The 23,004-nt window shown below is 28.9% G+C and overlaps 1 protein-coding gene across 1 annotated transcript in view; it reads left to right on the forward strand.

The window, feature by feature from the left end:
* Window positions 1-2,771: 2,771 nt before the first annotated feature.
* LOC100214553 (2-amino-3-ketobutyrate coenzyme A ligase, mitochondrial) overlaps window positions 2,772-23,004 on the forward strand; it is a 28,822-nt gene continuing 8,589 nt past the window's right edge. The window contains exons 1-6 of the mRNA XM_065798051.1: window positions 2,772-3,029; window positions 3,325-3,414; window positions 20,714-20,933; window positions 21,006-21,108; window positions 21,187-21,273; window positions 21,344-21,426. Of these exons, the coding sequence (XP_065654123.1) occupies window positions 2,787-3,029; window positions 3,325-3,414; window positions 20,714-20,933; window positions 21,006-21,108; window positions 21,187-21,273; window positions 21,344-21,426 (826 nt within the window). The 5' untranslated portion in view covers window positions 2,772-2,786. The remainder of the gene's footprint in view (window positions 3,030-3,324; window positions 3,415-20,713; window positions 20,934-21,005; window positions 21,109-21,186; window positions 21,274-21,343; window positions 21,427-23,004) is intronic.

A 23,004-nucleotide genomic window follows, 5' to 3' on the forward strand; every position in this document is an offset into this window, starting at 1 on the left:
GGGCTATTATCCTAATAGCCTAAGAACGAATTTTTATTACTTAACGATACGTTAAAAAAAAATCGTTGTTTTTATTGAAATAAAATATTTCAAAGATTGTTTATACAGTGGAGAAAATAGAATTAGCCTCACAATGTACTGATTTAATACTTTGTAAATCTGTTAGCAAGTTTGTGCGGTGCATCATTTGTATCCACACACATAAAACTATTGTTACAAACAACAACTTTTTAGATTATAATATAGCACATAATTAAATTGCGGTACATTTGATAGAACCATAAAGTGCATAATACTTGATATTTGCGGTAACAAATAGAATCTGCCTCATGATTGATTATTTTCAGTTTACTTGTATATTTTGATCTGGTGATGCGCATTTGTGACAGTTTTTTATTTATTATTATTTGTAAGTTAAACAAAGGCTGTGAAATCAGTGCTCATAAAGTTTTTAACATTTGGTTTTTGATACCTTAATTTGAAATGGGACGTGGAAAGCATTTAACGATTGAAGAACTATCAGTAGTCAAAGCATACAAAGATAAAGGCTTATCTAATCGGGAAATTACAAAGAAAATTAAAAGATCTCCAAAAGTGGTTAATAATTAATTCAAGATTGGCGTTAATTATGGAGCTTATAAGGGAAGTGGCGGCAAACGTAAAATTGATAATCGTACTAAACGAGTTATTGTACTTCATGCTGCTGCTCAGCACATGACTGCATCTTAAATTCGTGCTGATTTACAACTACCTGTGTCTGTTCAATGTGTGAGACAAATCTTACATGAAGATCCAAACACAGTTTGGAAAAAGTGTAAACCAAAACCAAAACTTACTGCTCGTCATAAAGAAGTTAGGTTACAATTTGCAAAATAACACATGTCTTGGCAGGAAGTGTGGCATCAAGTTCTCTTTAGTGATGAAAAAAAGTTCAATCTAGATGGTCCTGATGGCTATCAATATTACTGGCACGATCTTCGAAAAGAGAAAGAAACTCAGATGAGTTGTAACTTTGGTGGTGGAACTGTTATGGTTTGGGGGCTTTTTCATTTTCTGCAAAACTCCCACTGGTATGGATTTCAACAAAAATGAATTGACTGGACTACATTGACTTATTAGGAATAATTTTGCTTCAACATGGTGAGGAATTGATGGGTGAAAATTTCAATTTTCAACAAGATAATGCATAGTTCAATAATTCAACAAGATAATGCATAATTCAACAAGATAATGCATAATTCAACAAGATAATGCATAATCCATAATTCAAATGCATAATCCATAATTCAATAATTCAACAAGATAATGCATAATTCAACAAGATAATGCATAATTCAACAAGATAATGTATAATCCATAATTCAAAGCTTACAAAAGCTTAGTTTAGAGGAAAAAATATTCACGTAATAGAATGACCCGCATGTAGTTCAGATCTTAACCCATTTGAAAATCTATGGGGAATACTTTCAAGAAAGGTTTATGAAAATAGTAAGCAATTTGAATCCACCTTAGAGCTGAAAGCTCATGTCATAGAAGCTTGGAATGAAATATCTATAGAAACTATCCAAAATCTTGTGACTAGTATGTCAAGTCACATGTTTAAAGTCATTAAAAAATCGGAAAGCAGTACTATATATTAAATGAGCATAAAAACAAAATATTTCCTGTGTTTTTTTTTGTATATAATGTAAATGAGGCTAATTCTATTTTCTCCACAAATTTAATACTTTTAATTTTTTTTTTCATTTGTAATTAATTAAACATACCAATTGATAAACTTTTTAGTTGCAGTAGAAGATAATAAGAAGTAAAGTAGATTTAAGGTGGTCATCTAGTAAAAAAATAAAAATACAATTTGTTGGAAAGTTTATTTTATTTTTCAGCAAAAAGAAGTTATATTTGTATTATATTTACAATTAAAAAAATTATTTATGTTCTTTAATCAGCAAAAAAATGCTTAAAATATCACTCTCTTAAAACAAAGAGTTCTAGTTATCTGTACATTCGTTTTGCATGATGTTTGGTTTGCATGCAGGATATACATAAAATTAGTATGTGAACCAGTAAAAATTTATAATTATGTTTAGATCCATAATGGTAACTCTACGTATTTGGGGAAATTAAAAAAGGGGTAAAATTCAACAAAAACCATCCCGTAACTCCTAAAATACTGAAAGAATTAAATAGATTCTGGTTCACATACTAGCTTATATACAGATGAACAAGCCCTGAAAATTTGATTCGAAAATAATTCATAGAAGCTGAGATATGCATGTTTTAAGTCTGAAATATCACAAACAGAGAAAACTAACAATTAAAAAATTAAAATGATCATTTAGAATAATTTTCTCCTCTTTCCTAGTGTATTTCTTTATCAATAAATCCTTTTAGGCTTTAAGTTTCTTCATTCTTAGGAAAGTTTATATTATCAAGTTTGGTTAATAATTTTGGCCTAAAACAACCAAAAAACTTATTGCCAAGGACGTTGCTAAGGGAACAAACTGATACATGTCATTATAGGAAGCTTAATAATTGTTTCCACCTTAATAATTGTTTCACTGTGATTTTTGTTAAATTAGAACAAAAAATAAAGGTGAGGCTAATTCTATTTACTCCGCTGTAAAATGTTATCTGTATTTTGATAAAGTAATTAAAAAATTATTATGTATAAAATAAGCATTAACAATAATAGTAAGTAAAATAGTATGATTGTAAATACAAGATAGAGCTAGTTAGTTAGTTATAAACATTCCATTAATATATCTTAATAAATAGTTTTTTTTTAGATGAGTAGAAAAATTATTTATGATTCCTTGACTTTTAAAAGACCATCTATAAGATGTATGCGTTATTTGTCTGGTCTTGCTCAGATGCGGGAAATTGTGGGCAATCAACTTGCTGCTGTTAAAGAATCTGGAACATGGAAATCTGAAAGAGTAATAACTAGCAAACAAGGAGCTGTTATTACTATAAAAGGAAACCCAGATAAAATGTTAAACTTCTGTGCAAATAATTACTTAGGATTGTCAGTAAGTGTTGTTTTTTCAATAAAATATAAAACTATGTATATTCACTACATAGTTTGGTTTTAAAATATATACTTTATGTTATATACTTATGTCATGAGTAATATCTAAAAGCATTAAATTTACTAAAATCAGGAGCCAATCCGGAGAATCAATATCAACATGATTTACAGTTTAGTTAATTATTCTAACTAATAAATCAATGTTAAAAATGTTTTAACTGAAACAGTTTTTTAATTTGCTTGATCTTAATGCTTTTTTAATTGCATTGAATGTAATTAATTTATTTTATTTGTAGTCACATCCTTCTGTAGTTGAAGCATCTCGTGAAACTTTATTAACACATGGAGCTGGTCTCAGCTCTGTACGATTCATTTGTGGTACCCAAGTAAGCTTACTTTTTATTTTACTTATTTAAGTATGTATACATAATATGTTTAAGTTAATGTATAGTATATTTGAAACATGATTTATTGCTCATATAAAGTTTTCAATTAGATGGACAAAAGATAGTCATAATAAGCAGATAAGGGGCAGCTGTCATCGTTTTTTTGAACTATATTTAAGAGTGGTCATGAGATTAAAAGTTTAATTAACTTTGATCAGAATTATTTATTTAATCAGGTTTAGCTTGAATTTTTCATCAAATTTCCAGATCTTATTATAGTAAGTGTGAACATTAACAAAATAAAACTTAAATATTTTCTAAAATTCAATTCACATTTAGATTTTATCATTTTTTTATTTGTTTTGGATAATAACCAACAATAATATTCTCATATAATTAAAGTATGCAGGGTTTATTGTGCAGGAAACATACTAGTTTTTAATTACTTTTAGCTACTTTGAAAGTACTTGAAGTTTAGATTAGTTTAAAAGCTGTATTGTTTTAGGTTAGCTATATATATGTATGTACATATATGTATATATAAATATATATATATATATATATATATATATATATATATATATATATATATATATATATATATATATATATATATATATTAGAGTGGTCCTTATCTCGAAAGTTCATATTTTTTCAAAATTATTTGTAATTTTGTTCAGTTACACCAAAACATTGATAACACAAAATTTTAGCTTAATCCGATAATATTAACACGTGCCGCATTGGCCTTAAAGTTTCATGCATCTGACTGTCTAACATGCTATGACGATGCTATGCGCAACTACCCACCAAGTGCATTCTGAATTCGCTACAAGCGCAACTACAAGTCTCTACAAGTCAATTTTGTTTTTACATATTATTTGTTCAATGCTACATTCGTTTTAGTTTCGTACATGAAGTGCATAAGAAAAGACGTGCTATATAAGTAATTGATAAAAGTGCTGAAATGTCCACTTTTCGGAAAAATATTTATCTAGTTGGAGTGATAAAAAATCAAATCTGCGGTAGTAAATTATCATGTAAACGAGATGTTTTGAGTGTACTTTTTTATAACATGAGAGTGGTAAATTTAAATCTTAATGACAGCAGTGCTTTAGTTATTGATGAAGTGGTCGTTTTTTCGAAAAAAGCAAGAATCTCAGTTCAAAACCGTTCAAACTGTATTTCAAAATTAAAATCTTTGTACGATAATGTCAGAAATTTAGAAAAATCTAAAAATAGAGATACTGAACGGCAGAGAGAAAAAGAAAATGATTTTAAAGAAGATTTAGACAACTTTTTGGATATTGCCACCTTAGATGCGTTAAATGAGATTAAAATCGCCGAAGATAGAGAATTTTTAATTAAGCAAAAGGAGAAAGGTAGAGTAGGTTGTATGTTGGCAGTAGATATCAAATTATTACATAAGGAAAAGCGGAAAGAAGAACGCACAGCTGCAGAGTTGAAAAGAAAAGAAGATTTGTTGGAAAATTCTAGTTGTTCGATTGCATATTTTGAAATGGAAGATAAAGAAAACGAAGATTCACAGAAAAAAGTGATAAATCAAGACAACAGTGAAGATGACACATTTAATATTGGAATCTGAATAGGGTCCATCTTCAAACAAGAGAGGACGAAAGACGTTAATGACACCTCGCCTAGCCGCTGCCTTGGACAAATGTAAAGTGAGTGACAGGGATGCAATGCATATTATTTCTGCCGCCCTAGAAGCTCTTAATCTAGATATCACCGAGTTTGTTCTCAATAGATCGTCTATCAAAAGAAATAGAGAGATTTTGTGGAAAATAAAATATTCATCAATAAAATCGGTAGGAAATCATGCAAATTTTATTGAAGTGCATTGGGATTCCAAATTATTGTCTGATATCACAAAAAATGAGAAAATTGATCGGCTTCCTGTGATCGCGGTTGGTTTAGATTTTGAACAATTATTAGGAGTACCTAGAATTGCATCATCAGGAGGATCAGAAGTTTGCTCTGCTGTGTTCCATATCACTGATGAATGGAATTTAAACGAAAAAATTCAAGCCTTTTGTTTTGATACTACAGCATCAAACACTGGGCGTATAAAAGGAGCTGCAGTTCTGCTTCAACAAAGGTTAGGGCGAGATATTTTGTGGCTTCCATGCCGACACCATATATTTGAGGTCGTTTTGGCTGGTGTATTCACGAGGACAAAAGCAATTGTAGCATCCGGCCCTGAAATTGCTCAATTCAAAGCACTGAAAGAAAACTGGAAGAATATTGATAAAATGAAATTTTTAGATTATTCCAGCAATGAAGCCGTTTATAATGCACTGAAAGATGTAGCGCCCGAAATTATTTATTTTTTGAAACAGAAACTTGCAGAAGAGCAACCAGTTTTTGCAATTGACGCTCATTTTTTTGGGAGATAAAACAAATGTGAGTTTTAGGGCCCCCGGTGCATATCATTTAGCGAGATGGATGTCTAAAGCGATTTATTGTTTAAAACTTTTTTTATTTCACGATAAAATGAAAATGAGAAAGGATAGTTCAAAACTGAATGCAGAAATTTGCGTTTTCGTTGTATACTGTTATGTAGAGGCCTGGTTTTCAGCAACGAATACTACAGGAGCTCCCCTAAATGATATATATTTTTTGAGAAAATTGGTTAAATTTAAAAATATTAATGAAAACATTGCAACCATTGCAATAACAGAATTTTTAAACCATTTATGGTATCTAAGTGAAGAGTGTGCTGCCATGGCAATATTTGACGATAGAATTGAGAGAGTTGAAAAAATTAGAATGGGTCAAAAAATTATGGAATGTGCAAGTAAAAACATAGAGACTGTGAATGAAAAAGAAGAAGAAAATGAAGAGACAGAAGTCATTGAGAAAAAACTATCGTTGCAAATCCGAGATGTCCAAAATTTTGTTCAAAAAGATCTACCAACTGAATTATTGTCCGCCAATTCACTTCAGTTATTTAAATGATTCGGTATTTGTGTTGAATTTCTTCAGGACGTTCCGCTGAATTGGGAAAACAGAGAGGATTATCGCACAGGAAAAAATATCATTTCAACCTTAAAATGTACAAATGATATTGCAGAAAGAGGAGTGAAGTTGATTGAGGATTACAATGAAAAAATGACGAAAAATGAGCATCAAAAACAATTTTTGATACAGGTATGTATAAACAAATTTAATTTTTTGTTATTTTTTTCTTGAACACATTCTATAGGCTAGGTTTAGAAAACACATTCAATATTTTTTTAATTTTATTCAGGTTGTTCAGGAGTACCAGAGAGAGTTCCCAGTCGCCACAAAAGGAGGCTTACTTTAATCCAAAATATGTATCTGAAGTGGATGTATCATTTCAATAAATAAAAAATATAGTATTAGGATAAACTATATCTTTATTTTACGTTTTCATTTTAATTAGTATGTTTTTATACTAAAATTAAAAACGTGTTAATATTAACCGATTGAGCTGAAATTTAGTATATTTTCATGTCTTATATAAAGGTACATTCTGGCAAATAATTGCAAAACAATTCGAAAAAAAATTTTTTTCCTTATAAATAAGTACCACCCTAATATATATATATATATATATATATATATATATATATATATATATATATATATATATATATATATATACATATTTATATATACATATTTATATATACATATTGCAAATCAGGCTATTTGTCAGTTGATGTAGGAGCACTCCGTTGCGAGTCAGGCTATAAGATAGTCGATGTAGCAACACTCCGCAGATGATTTACAGTAAAAAAAATAAATAAATAAAAATATTTTATTAAAAAAAAAGAAAATAAAAAAAAAATTTTATATTATTAAAAACATACAGAATGTTTTAAAAACATTCAGAATGTTTTTAAAAACATTCTGGTCAATTAAATTTGCGTTTTTTAAAAAACAAATAATTTGTAATTAAATTAATGGTTTTAACTTTCTGACAACACGGAAATGTTGGACGAAAGTCAAAAGTGATTAAAAGTGATGTATTTGTTGGCAAAAGAATCATTTTTGCTCCCAAATGCAACAATTTATATATATATATATATTTATGCTCCCAAATGCAACAATCTATATGTATATATATATATATATACATATATATATATATATATATATATATATATATATATATATATATATATATATATATATATATATATATATATATATATATATATATATATATATATATATATATATATATATATATATATATATACATATTTATATATACATATTTATATATACATATTGCAAATCAGGCTATTTGTCAGTTGATGTAGGAGCACTCCGTTGCGAGTCAGGCTATAAGATAGTCGATGTAGCAACACTCCGCAGATGATTTACAGTAAAAAAAATAAATAAATAAAAATATTTTATTAAAAAAAAAGAAAATAAAAAAAAAATTTTATATTATTAAAAACATACAGAATGTTTTAAAAACATTCAGAATGTTTTTAAAAACATTCTGGTCAATTAAATTTGCGTTTTTTAAAAAACAAATAATTTGTAATTAAATTAATGGTTTTAACTTTCTGACAACACGGAAATGTTGGACGAAAGTCAAAAGTGATTAAAAGTGATGTATTTGTTGGCAAAAGAATCATTTTTGCTCCCAAATGCAACAATTTATATATATATATATATTTATGCTCCCAAATGCAACAATCTATATGTATATATATATATATATACATATATATATATATATATATATATAATATATATATATATATATATATATATATATATATATATATATATATATATATATATATTAGGGCTGTCCAAAAAAATTTTTTTTTTCAGATTTGATTGCAAATTTGTTTATTTTGTGCCAATTGACATAGTAATTAACTGTGCAAAAAATCTTTCCAATCAGATAAAGTTTATGGTGTGCTCAAAGACCATAAAGTTTTACGAAAAATGTGAAAAACATGGAAAAAGTAACAAAGTTCCACAAATTTCTAAAACCCGGTTAATTAGATTTTTCAGATTTGATCAGTTTTAATTATCTCTAAATATTAAATTCTGAATACAAATTACAATCCACATCCACTTTAGACTGGTTTATTAGCAGAGAAATTAATGAAATAAAATACTGCAATACGACTAAAGTTCTGCGGTTTTTGTTATATCAGAATTTTTCCAAAATAAAACACTAGGATTTTTGACTCTTTGTCATTGATTAAAATACGAATTATAAACAAAAAAACATATGAGCAATTAACATTTAATTATCGTAATGTTATAGTTCGTGCAATGTTAATGCTAGCGAGGACTATAACTCTTCAGAGTACACTTTCTGGCATCTGGCACTCGCTTTCTGTGATCCTCAACCACCTGAATTAACCTCTGCATTTCAGATTCATTCCTTGTAATCGATTCATTAAACATCGACATTAAAGCCACAGATCGTTCGGCAGCATCATTTACTACTTTCAATGAATATACTAAATTTTTTCCTTCTTGGTATTCTGGGGAATCATTCCAGGTAGCTGGATCGTTGTTGAACAGAAAATCAATATCAACCTTCATTGACCGCAACGCACTTGCTGAAACTGATGTCACCAGCATGTCCAGAGATTTCTTCTCTAGACTTTCAATGTTCTTTAATTTGATCAACCTTTCAGACCAGTTCTCACCGTGAAATTTCATGTTGGAAATCATTTTTCGCTTCTCTTCCGTTTGAAGTTTGTTTGAAAACAAAGCTAGTGGGACCAATTCTGGTGAAAGGTACCACAAATGGTTTTGAAAGTTCTTGACTGCTGCTTCGGAAATCGTTTTATTCACAACTGCAAACTGCTTAAGTTGCTGAAACAGAAACAAGTCATTAACTGGAGCATCGCTGGCATTTGTGCATGATATCCAAGATTTTACATAAACCAGACTAGCAAATAAGCAAAATTCACAGAGATTTTTTTCCTCTTTTGTGGTCAACTTGAACTCTTCACGAAATAAATAAATCTTAAAACAATAAATAACCTTGGCCATCCAGCGAGCCATGTGATAAGCACCAGGGATCTTGAAATGATAATTTTTCTCTTCTTGATCAGGCAGTTTTCCAAGTATTAACAGACAGAGATCCATGATTTCTTTGTAGTCATCCCTTGGCATTTTAACATGCAGGTTTTCTTTGAGGAATGCAATCACTTCATTTTGTAGTTCTTGCACCAGGGGTATTTTCATTCGAATGTCATCCAGAGGTTTAAAATTTCCTTGATTAACTTTGGGCCAATATTGCTGAAATCTCTGGAAAAGAGGTATGTTGGGACCAGATGATGGTCCAAATAGTGATCCAAACACTCCTGCTACTATGATCTCATGAACATGGTGTCTGCAAGCGAAATATAACAAATTTCTACCTATATGTTTCTCTAGAACTACACATGCACCATTTTTGGAGCCAGTGTTAGAGGCTGTAGTATCAAAACTCATTCCAATAACATCACCAATTATGTCCCAGAAATTAAGCAGATGAATAACTGCTTTTGCTTGGGCTTCTCCAGTTCCAGCTGATAGTTTTGCTATTCCAAGTATTTTGTCAACATTGTGACCTGTCACACCTACAGATAGCCGGTCAACATTTGCTTTAGGGGCTGCAGAATTTGTACGATCTATCATCAGTTTGCCATCCCAGTGGACGATTAATGGTGGTTTGTCCAAATCGCAGAATTCAGTTCGAACAGTGGCTTCAATATTTGATCGATGATAGGTTCGTTTTCTACGGACTGTAGAACGTGACAATGATCCATCATCGAGGTTCTGTCCACCAGCCCTTGCAATTGCTGCTGCTAGTATAGTAAATTTTGTGTCAGATAGATTAATTCTGTCTAATGTTGATGAAACATCAGGCGAGTCAAGAATTGTATCTAAGATACATTGTCGTTTTGGAGTACTTGCTAAACTTGATTCAGCTGACCCTGAAGAACTTGCTTTACTGACTTGTTGTCTGTAATAAACAGGGATTTCTATCTCAAAATCTCTATCAACCATTTTGTCATTATCAACAGCATCGTTATCGTTGTCATCACTATAACTTTCGTCATGTAAAGGTTCAATAACAGGAACTATTGCACTCGCACCAGATTGTCTTTGCTCTTCTTTTAGCTTTCGTTCTCTCTCTGCTTGTTTCCTTGCTTCATTTCTTTCTTCTAATTTTGAAAGTTCTTTGTCCTCTCCAAACATCACCATTTTTCTCTGACATCTCTGATCCAATAAAAATTCTTTATCTTCTTCAATTCTGATCATGGTTTCAGCATCCTTGTGGGCAATGTCAAAAAGTAGGCCAATGGTGTCTGTAAATGATTTCTCTCTCGATTTCTGAGAATCTGACAATCTGGATTTTTTTTTTTTTATTAATTTAAATTCCTGGACTAAAGTTTTCAACTTTAAGACTACATTCGGATGAAATGCTGTCGGAATACGGGCTTTATTCCAAATAATAATCAGTTCATCAACAGTTGTTTTAAGACTTTCAGGCACTGACTTTTTGGTTGAATTAAGATGATAAAAAAATGTTTTTAAAACATCAGATGTTAAGGGAAGAACTTTATCTGGAAGATTTGGCTCTGGTTGTCCAATTAAAAAGATTTTGGTTTGAAGTCGTGTAGAGATAGCAACACGAGATGATGCTGCCATTTCAATGATAACTGAAATATTATGAGAAAATCAAAACTCAATACCATATTATACAAACTTATCATTCAGTTGTTGGTTTATGCAGCTGCAGCAATATATTATAATAATTATTACTAAAGAAATTAAATAAATATTTTCAAATTAGAAATTATTATTATCTGCACTTAATAACAAACAATACACTACCAGACTACCATGCTAGTTTTCTGTAATAGGTTACTAAGGTTAGGTACTATCAAAATATTAATACATTTGTTGTCAAACTGAAATTCCAAATAAAAATAATATTTATACTTGTAAACCTTTTTATTCTGTTTGAACAAATTCTAAATTGAGTTAAATAATAGTATTAAAATTATGAATACAAATTTTAACAAAATGATATAAACACAGTTGTTTTAAACACTAGCAGACATTTTTTAGTCTGGTGCCCTGATGACAGTTAATCTGCTGCACTTTAATTAATCTATATAGCACGCAATCAGACAATATTTCAGTGGAAAAAATCTAACTAACCAGGTTCTAGAAATTTTTGGAACTTTGGAACTTTTTACACGTTTTTGACGTTTTTCGTAAAACTTTATGGTCATTGAGCACCCCCTAAACATTATCTGATTGGAAAGATTTTTTCCACAGTCAATTACTATGTCAAATGGCACAAAATAAACAACTATGCATTCAACTCCGAGAAAAATTTTTTTTTCCTGTGTTCACATGAACAGCCCTAATATATATATATGTATATATATATATATATATATATATATATATATATATATATATATATATATATATATATATATATATATATATATATATATATATATATATATATATATATATATATATATATGTTAGGGATATGACAATTTTGCAACCCTATATCCCCATACTAAATTTAGTGGAGATTTTGTGCAAAAATCAGAAAAATAACAAGCATTTTTACTATATGTCAAAAAAGTTCACCCCCCAATTAAAAAATATTTGTAAATTTTTTTAAAAAAATGTAGTTTTGCAACACATCTTCCACTACTTTATAGAAACCAATAAACATGTATAATTAAAATTTGTCTACTGTGTATTTGACAATAAGTATTTAATATTTAGTTTTTCTATGCTATGGCATAATGGCATTAAGTCTTGCATCACTTTCACAGGACGTTTTGCACATATATTTGAACGTTGTGTTGGTATTGGTGTTGGCTCAGTGGACCAAAACCTTTTCAATGATTTCAATGCTTTAGGATGCTCATTGCATGCTTCTAATAGATTAACAAAGTCTGCAGGATTGAAGTAGTGACCCCCAAACCATATATCACCCCATGAACCACAGATGAAGTCACATGCTGCTTGAGCTGATTCTGATTCTTGGTATTCTGGTACTAAAATGTAAGCAAGTAGAATAAAAATGGCTCTTGAATTCCACCTTGCATTGCTTATAGCAGGAAGTGATTTGAAATTAACTTTTGGAAAGTTATCTGTGCTTTTAAACTTTCTATAACATGCTATTAAGTGATTCAGGAAATCCATGTCATCTCTCCAGCGAGTTCGCTTCACTTTCGTCAAAGGATTTCCAATATTACTAAACAATAGCTTCAAGTTCTCGTAATCTTGCTGCAACCTTGTCACAAAAGGGTAATGGAGATATGGTGACATTGTCGATCCTTCAAAAAGATCATTCATGACATGTTTCAAAAGAGTATCTAGAATATGGTGTTGGCATCCAATAAAAACAGGCTTTTCTAGTCCAATGGTTTTAAAATGTTTCTGTAACCGTGTAACTACACCATTTCTTAATCCTGTATTTGTAGATGTTGTGTCAGATACAATCATTTTTATGGCTGGCCACAGCTCATACTCATCTAGCACATGCTTTATCCCATTATATATTGTTTCACTTTTTCCATTCATCATTTCCAGAACAGCAAGCCTAACCTCTCTATTTTCATTTTTCAAAACAACTACTTGATGTTCCATTTTCTTTATTTGTTTTCCATCAAAGTGCAAAGACCACTTTTCATTTTTTAGGTTTTCCATATAATTTGCTTTCAACTTTTCTCCTTCTTTCATAACACCTTTGTAGATACCACTTTGCGTTGGAGTATGAATAGAAATACCACTTTCTGAAAGAGTTTTACAGACTTTATGTGCTTTTTTGGTACTAATCTTAGCAGAAATCACTAAATTTACTGCTGAATTTGTTTTTTGTTTTTTAGATGATGATGAAGGACCTTCAGCTTCAATTTCACTGCTGGAACACTGCTCTTCACTTTCTGAAGGTTCTCCTTCACTAGCTGATTCAACAAAATCTTGTCCTTGACTGATGGACATTTGTTTCTTTATCAACACTAATTTTCTTGGATGAATACCTTCAGCATCTTTAATTGTGGTACAATACCCAGCTCTTCCATTTGTTGACTTTTGAAGACAATAAAATTCTTTATCTTCCTGACACAACCATTCACCTTTCTCATCGGTTATGTCAAACAATCGTGTAAAATTTTGAGTTCCGGGTTTTCGACTATCTTTGTCAAGTTTTTTCAATACATTTTCTATTTTTCTTTCTGCTGCCGATTTCCCTTGTTGAATAGGAATATTTAGCTTTCTCCATAGCAATTTAGTTTCTTCAGCCACAATTGCAATTCTCTCCTTTCTACTTTTCACATTTGATGACAAACTTTTAAATCGATCAATGATACGCTGTTCTGTTGGCATCTTATTCATTTCACTAATACTTTTAACAACAGTAGTACATTTTCTGGAAGTTTTAGCTTTTTCAAACCTAAATTTGTTTCCCAAACTTTCTTATTCTTGTTTGAAGCAACTCTATTTTTGGACATAATGTTCAAAACACAAGATAACAGTTTGACAAAGTTAAAGAAGACAATTCCGGTTATATACAAAAAAACCAATTATAAAATGCTGAAGCACTTCCGCGCGGTCCAACAGGGTTCAAATCTAAAATTGCAGTTATTAAAAGTTTCAGTTATCTCGTAAAGAAATCTGTAGAATTTATGATGTTTGTGATCACAGTCGTATATTGAGTAAGATTGGGTTCTCTATTATATTTCTAATTTATAACTCACTAAAAAGATAGGAAAAATTATTTTCAGCTTGAGGGGTGATCTTTTTTGACAATTTACATTAAAAAAATATATTTTATGTTTATAAATATAATTTCTCCACTCATGGTTACATGGGGAATAAAAAATTCTTCAATTTTTTTTTTAGTCATACCCCTAATATACACATACAGCTATTCACGAAAGTTTAAACGATTACAGAATTTTAAGATCTAATCTTCCGTTTTTCTTGAATAAAAATCTACCGGAAATAGATATCAAAATAATTTTTTTTTTCCAATTTGGTAAATAGGTTATTTGTTAATAGAATAAAAATAAGTAGGTTTGACTCATCACTGTTTACTCAAAAATTCCATTAAAAGGTAGGTGATACAAATTAAGGTGTCACAAAAGTTTAAACAATTTTATTTAGGATCAATTATTTGCTAATTAATTGATAAATCCGGTGCGAAAATTTTTTTTATTTTTAAATAAAGTTAAAATGAGTAGTTCACAATCAAAAAATTTATCACAACATCATCAGGCAGCTTTTAATTCATTAAAAATCAACTTTAAATATTTTAAATTTCAAATTAATTTCAATTGCGTGCAAATGGGTCCAAAATCAGTTCCTAGTGAGATCAAGTGGCAAGTTATTAGTATGGCAAGGACAAAAAATCACACAAACGTTCAAATAGGCAAAATACTTCACGATTCTGAATATTGCATTCGAAAAACCATCAAAACCTGGGAACTTACCAAGGACATCTCCGACATGCTGCGTACTGGGAGACCATCCAAACTCAGCAACCGTGACAAAAGTGGTATATTCAGAATGAGCAGAGAAAACCCCAGACTCAGCTACAAAAGGCTAGCACAAATCTTCAACAAGTCAAAAAATAATCCAAAAGTTAGCAGAGAGCTTGTGAGACGAACATTGTTGGACAAAGGTATTGGAACATACATAGCTGCTAGAAAACCTATTCTTTCAATCACGGATAAACGTAAACAACAAGTGTGGTCCAAAGAAAGGCTGGACTGGTCTGTAGAACAGTGGACAAAAGTTATTTGAAGTGATGAAGCTAATTTTCAAGTCGTAAACCGCAAGGGAAGTATCTATGTCAAAAGATTTGCAACTGAGAAATATTCAGACAGGTTTTTGCAACATCGTTAACAAGGCGGTGGAGGTTCCGTTGGCATCTGGGGATGTTTTTTTTCACAAAGGTATAGGCTTCTGTGAGCTGTGCAAAGGCCGAATTAATCAATACACCTACAAGAACACATTGGAAACGTGTTTAGTTTCATCAATCAGACACTTGTATGGCAGAAGCAAGCAATTCATCTTTTAACAAGACGGGGCTTCAGCTCACACAGCTCACTCAATCAAAGAATATTTTTTGAAAAAAAAAAGTTCAATGTGATGCCCTGGTGCTCTAGATCACCAGATCTCAACTCAATTGAAAATATTTGGTCTTGGATTGACAATCAACTGCCATACCATGAAATTCAATCAACTCAGCATTTGAAGCAACTTTTGAATGAGTACTGGCTGAAGGTACCTTGCGTGATGTGCATGAAATTAGTTGAATCAATACATAAACGAGTTATCTTTGCTATAAAAACAAAAGAGGACACTTTATATATTAATTTTGCTTTTTATTTTCATTTTTTGTTCAAATGTTGTAATTTGTTTAAACTTTATTGCTTCTTATTTTTTCTATATGATTTTTTACAATTGTTTTTTTCTAACTAAATATTAAAATTTTTATAATATGTTCATATTCATTTTAAAGCTAATTACTTTTTCTTTAATAAATAAAAAAATTTATTCTATATCATTTTACAGTATTTTTTTATTAAACAAAAACATACTTGATAAAAATTCTGCAATCGTTTAAACTTTCGTGAATAGCTATATATATATATATATATATGTATATATATATATATATATATATATATATATATATATATATATATATATATATATATATATATATATATATATATATATTATATATATATATATATATATATATATATATATTAGGGGTATGACTAAAAAAAAAATTGAAGAATTTTTTATTCCCCATGTAACCATGAGTGGAGAAATTATATTTATAAACATAAAATATATTTTTTTAATGTAAATTGTCAAAAAAGATCACCCCTCAAGCTGAAAATAATTTTTCCTATCTTTTTAGTGAGTTATAAATTAGAAATATAATAGAGAACCCAATCTTACTCAATATACGACTGTGATCACAAACATCATAAATTCTACAGATTTCTTTACGAGATAACTGAAACTTTTAATAACTGCAATTTTAGATTTGAACCCTGTTGGACCGCGCGGAAGTGCTTCAGCATTTTATAATTGGTTTTTTTGTATATAACCGGAATTGTCTTCTTTAACTTTGTCAAACTGTTATCTTGTGTTTTGAACATTATGTCCAAAAATAGAGTTGCTTCAAACAAGAATAAGAAAGTTTGGGAAACAAATTTAGGTTTGAAAAAGCTAAAACTTCCAGAAAATGTACTACTGTTGTTAAAAGTATTAGTGAAATGAATAAGATGCCAACAGAACAGCGTATCATTGATCGATTTAAAAGTTTGTCATCAAATGTGAAAAGTAGAAAGGAGAGAATTGCAATTGTGGCTGAAGAAACTAAATTGCTATGGAGAAAGCTAAATATTCCTATTCAACAAGGGAAATCGGCAGCAGAAAGAAAAATAGAAAATGTATTGAAAAAACTTGACAAAGATAGTCGAAAACCCGGAACTCAAAATTTTACACGATTGTTTGACATAACCGATGAGAAAGGTGAATGGTTGTGTCAGGAAGATAAAGAATTTTATTGTCTTCAAAAGTCAACAAATGGAAGAGCTGGGTATTGTACCACAATTAAAGATGCTGAAGGTATTCATCCAAGAAAATTAGTGTTGATAAAGAAACAAATGTCCATCAGTCAAGGACAAGATTTTGTTGAATCAGCTAGTGAAGGAGAACCTTCAGAAAGTGAAGAGCAGTGTTCCAGCAGTGAAATTGAAGCTGAAGGTCCTTCATCATCATCTAAAAAACAAAAAACAAATTCAGCAGTAAATTTAGTGATTTCTGCTAAGATTAGTACCAAAAAAGCACATAAAGTCTGTAAAACTCTTTCAGAAAGTGGTATTTCTATTCATACTCCAACGCAAAGTGGTATCTACAAAGGTGTTATGAAAGAAGGAGAAAAGTTGAAAGCAAATTATATGGAAAACCTAAAAAATGAAAAGTGGTCTTTGCACTTTGATGGAAAACAAATAAAGAAAATGGAACATCAAGTAGTTGTTTTGAAAAATGAAAATAGAGAGGTTAGGCTTGCTGTTCTGGAAATGATGAATGGAAAAAGTGAAACAATATATAATGGGATAAAGCATGTGCTAGATGAGTATGAGCTGTGGCCAGCCATAAAAATGATTGTATCTGACACAACATCTACAAATACAGGATTAAGAAATGGTGTAGTTACACGGTTACAGAAACATTTTAAAACCATTGGACTAGAAAAGCCTGTTTTTATTGGATGCCAACACCATATTCTAGATACTCTTTTGAAACATGTCATGAATGATCTTTTTGAAGGATCGACAATGTCACCATATCTCCATTACCCTTTTGTGACAAGGTTGCAGCAAGATTACGAGAACTTGAAGCTATTGTTTAGTAATATTGGAAATCCTTTGACGAAAGTGAAGCGAACTCGCTGGAGAGATGACATGGATTTCCTGAATCACTTAATAGCATGTTATAGAAAGTTTAAAAGCACAGATAACTTTCCAAAAGTTAATTTCAAATCACTTCCTGCTATAAGCAATGCAAGGTGGAATTCAAGAGCCATTTTTATTCTACTTGCTTACATTTTAGTACCAGAATACCAAGAATCAGAATCAGCTCAAGCAGCATGTGACTTCATCTGTGGTTCATGGGGTGATATATGGTTTGGGGGTCACTACTTCAATCCTGCAGACTTTGTTAATCTATTAGAAGCATGCAATGAGCATCCTAAAGCATTGAAATCATTGAAAAGGTTTTGGTCCACTGAGCCAACACCAATACCAACACAACGTTCAAATATATGTGCAAAACGTCCTGTGAAAGTGATGCAAGACTTAATGCCATTATGCCATAGCATAGAAAAACTAAATATTAAATACTTATTGTCAAATACACAGTAGACAAATTTTAATTATACATGTTTATTGGTTTCTATAAAGTAGTGGAAGATGTGTTGCAAAACTACATTTTTTTAAAAAAATTTACAAATATTTTTTAATTGGGGGGTGAACTTTTTTGACATATAGTAAAAATGCTTGTTATTTTTCTGATTTTTGCACAAAATCTCCACTAAATTTAGTATGGGGATATAGGGTTGCAAAATTGTCATATCCCTAACATATATATATATATATATATATATATATATATATATATATATATATATATATATATATATATATATATATATATATATATATATATATATATATATATATATATATATATATATATATATATATATATATATATATATATATATATATATATATATATATATATATATATATATATAGGCCTTGTTATAAGATTTTGTTGCATAACAGAAAAGTGTAACACAAGTAAATACTTTGTTAACTTTGTTAACTTTTGCTGCATATCTTAGAGCATGGTAATTAAATTTAATTTGAAAGTTAAAAATTATTTTAAGTCTAAATCTTTATCAAATATTTATAAAATATCTTTAAACTTGATTATCAGTGAAATTTAAATACGTTATTTGAAAAAAGAAGATATTTCATATTTTAAAAAACTTATACTTATTTAAACTTATATTATTTATTTCTTAAAACATTAATGACATACAATATTATCTTATGTCTTATGTTTGCTTTCTTACAATTTAGTTGTTTTTTTTTTAATGAGGGGGAAATTGTTTATTGGTAAACTTCTCAATGGTTAGAAGAAGAAAAAAACTATTAATTTTTTTTTTTCAACATTTTGACTTTGAAAAAAATTTTGCCTACTACTTATAAACTAGTTAATCATTTCTAATCGACGACCATTCTAAGATCAATCTAAAAAATTAATGATCATAAAAAAAATTTTGTTAAATACAAATTTCAAAACTAAAATATTTTTTTCATTAATTTGTGTAAAGTTGATAAAAATATTTAAATAAATTTAATTAAAATTTATTTAAATATTTTTATAACAAAATTTATAACAATTATTATCTAAAATAATTTTACCTAAAGGCTTCATCTAGCAATGCATTTAACCCCTGGTGACAAAAATTTGGTACAAAATAGATATAAGCAGTAATAGTGCAGCAAAAAGTTTAATTAACAAAAAATTAGTACCAAATATTAAGCAATATATTAGTTTTTTACTTTCTGGATTGAAATAATGTTTTCTTGCCATTACGATGTACTGCGTCAACTTTTTTGTATACATGCCTTGTACAATATGTATACACATGTACAAGCTTTTTATCAACTTTTCTTAAACAAAAATGTATTCTTTTTCGTAGCTGATCTTCATTTTCAGCTTCCCAATTGTTTTCATATGTAGCATTTTAGGATTAACAAGAAATCTTCTATTGGTTGTAATTCTGGGACACATGCCAGGTTATCAATTTTTGTTACATAACAGATATTTTTCTCATCGAGATAATTGGTCACACTTCAAGCATGTGAAGAGGCCAAGTCAGACCAGAATGCATAATTACCATCACTGTGATGTTTGTTGATAAAAGGAATCAATTGTTTGATGATGCAATCGTTTTTGTACACTGTTTGGTTAATTACCAGTCTTGCAGGAACAATAAATAGTTTTGAGATTTCATGAGGGGATACGGTAATCCACACAAGAATTTTTTTTTTTTTTTGTTGCTTTATCTGAGTAAAATCTAGCATTAGAATTTTTATTTGTATGTTTAAATGTAAAATAAAAGAGTTTGGAAATTAAAAAAAAAAAAATAGTTGTAACATAGAGCATTTTTAATTTAAAAAAATAATAAGTTCAATAAAATGAATTTGAATTTAATAGTATTTAATAAATTTAATTTAAATATAATGAAATAAATTTAAATTTAATAATATTTAATTATACATTTAATTTTAGTATAACAAAATTAATTTAAATTTATTAATATTTATTAATGAATTTAAATTAGTAGAAAGTAGAAAAAAATTTATTTAACTGTTTTCTTATCAAAAAAGAAAATTACTTCACAATTGCAGTGAATATGTTTTTTGCAACAATTAATTACTGCTTAATGTTATCCGAATAAAAAATATATATATTTATATATATGCACACACTGTATTTAACTTATATTGCATGCCTTAATAAACCGTCTGATATCATATATAAGTACAGTCAATGTGTGTACTGAAGCAGACTTCAGTACTTATATCAACTGAAATATAAGTACAACATAGAAGATAGTGTTGCTACATCAACTATAAGTTGGAGTTAAGGCTCAATATATATGTTGATTACATAATATATGTTGATTATGTAGGATATACACAAAGAGCTTGAACGCAAAATATCTTCATTTCATCAAAGAGAAGATGCAATTTTATATATAAGTTGTTTTGATGCTAATGCTGGTATTTTTGAAACACTTTTATCATCTGATGATGCAATAATTAGTGATGAGTTGAATCATGCTTCAATAATTGATGGAATTCGATTGAGTAAGGCAAAACGTTATCGATACAAACACAGAGATATGAAAGGTAAAAATTAAAATTAATTAAAACGGTTTTATGAATATTTTTAAAATTATCTTGTAATGTTTTAAAACATAGATCTTGAAGTGCAACTTATTGCAGCTAGAGAAGCTGGCTCAAGAATGATTCTTATTGCTACTGATGGTGTTTTCAGCATGGATGGAACTGTTGCACCATTGAAGTTTGTTGTTTTTAAAAAGTCAACTAGAGACTTTTAGTTAAGATCATTATTTGTGATTTTTTATTTCTTTTCTTTTAGTCAGATATGCGACCTTGCGGAAAAGTACAGTGCAATGACATTTGTTGATGAGTGCCATGCTACTGGTTTTATGGGAGCAACAGGGAGGTAAGTTTAATTTAAAAAAATTTTAATTATTTTTATGATAAGTATAAAAGTTTCATTAAAATTTTTATAGAGGCACAGAAGAATATTTGGGTATCAAACAAAGAGTTGATATTATTAACTCCACACTGGGAAAAGCTCTTGGAGGGGCAGCAGGTATTTTTTATGATATGTTTTTTTTTTACAAAAGATGACAAAACCTTAGAAAGCAGAAGTAAAATATATGAATCATAGATGTTTTTACTTCAAATAAAATCTGTTACTTATAAAAAAGTATTTGTAGACTTTTTCTTTTAATTTTTTTTTTTTTAATTTTTTTTATTTCAATAAAAGCTGTTTTTTGAATGAAACAGAATTTAAATATATCAAGAAAAAGTCAGTATGTTCCATTTTCTTTGAAAAAAAATTTTTTTTTAAAGATATTTTTCATTTTTATATCCAGTTACAACAAAAATAAAATAATTTATTATTTATATAGAAAGTGTTTCAAATTGCTTTTATAAGATATATTATATTTAGACCATAAAATTCAAATAATACATGCATACCAATGTCCTATAGATATATTTATCACATAACAGTTAAAAAAATGTGTTTTTACCAATGCCCTATAGATATATTTATCACATAACAGTTAAAAAAATGTGTTTTGCTTAAAATCTTTTAAACCTTTTTGATTTTTATCACTCAATGAAGTTAGAAAAATGCGCTAAGTTTTTCTTAAATAAAATTATAAATTAATTCTTCTCTCAGATTTTTTTTTTTTTAGTTCTGTTTTAATTAGAATTATTGTGTTATTAAAAATTCAAATTTGTTCATAAAGTTTTTTTTATAAACAACTTATGTGTTTATAAACACAGAGAGCAGCACATGTTTTGTGCCATCAGCTCCAACATTTTATCCAATTTCATACTATATGCGTCACTATTAGGTGGTTCAAAAAACAATATTTAAAAAAAATGTCTACAGGTCTCACCTTATTGTTCTTATATTATAAAATAACACTGGGTTTAAAAGTTTTTTGAATAAAAAATATTTTTACTGGTGCCTCAAAAATCTTGAACATTAAATGGGTCCCTAATATTAATTGAAAAAAAGTTTTTCAAAAGTATGTTTTGTTCAGTCTTAAATGAAGCAAAATTATAGAAAGAAAAAAAAATTATTATTTTTAAAAAAGCATTGATAAAAAAAATTTTTAACCAAAAAACCTTGTAAAAATGCATATTTTTTATTTTTGGTTTAAATTTTTTTATTAATATTAGGGGCCCATTAAATATTCAAAGGTCTTGAGGCACCCCTAAAAACATTCTTTATTCAAAAAACTTTTAAATCCAGTGTTATTGTATCATGCTGAACACATTAAGATGTAAGCTCCAGATATTTTTCAAAAATGTTGTTTTTTGAATCATTCTTATGACTATATACACATTTTTTTTTTTTTTATAAACATCCTCGCTTCCAACAAGGCTGTAAACAGCCACTAATTAAAGTTGGAAGTTATTGAAAGAGAAAAGATGAAGATTGTAGAGCAAGATAACGATTGACGGACGACTTAAAAGATTGCAAATTATATGAATCAGGAAAGCAAGATGAAGGAAGCGAATTCCAAAGAACTGATGTTCGAGGAAAAAAACTAGATGAATAAGCATTTTTGGAGCACTTAAGAACAGTCACAGAAAAAGGATGGCACTTAATTGAATGACGAGTAACACGAGAATGAATTTTAGTAGATGG

The sequence above is a fragment of the Hydra vulgaris genome, chromosome 05, assembly GCF_038396675.1.
Source record: "Hydra vulgaris chromosome 05, alternate assembly HydraT2T_AEP".
NCBI classification, from domain to species: Eukaryota; Metazoa; Cnidaria; class Hydrozoa; order Anthoathecata; family Hydridae; genus Hydra; species Hydra vulgaris.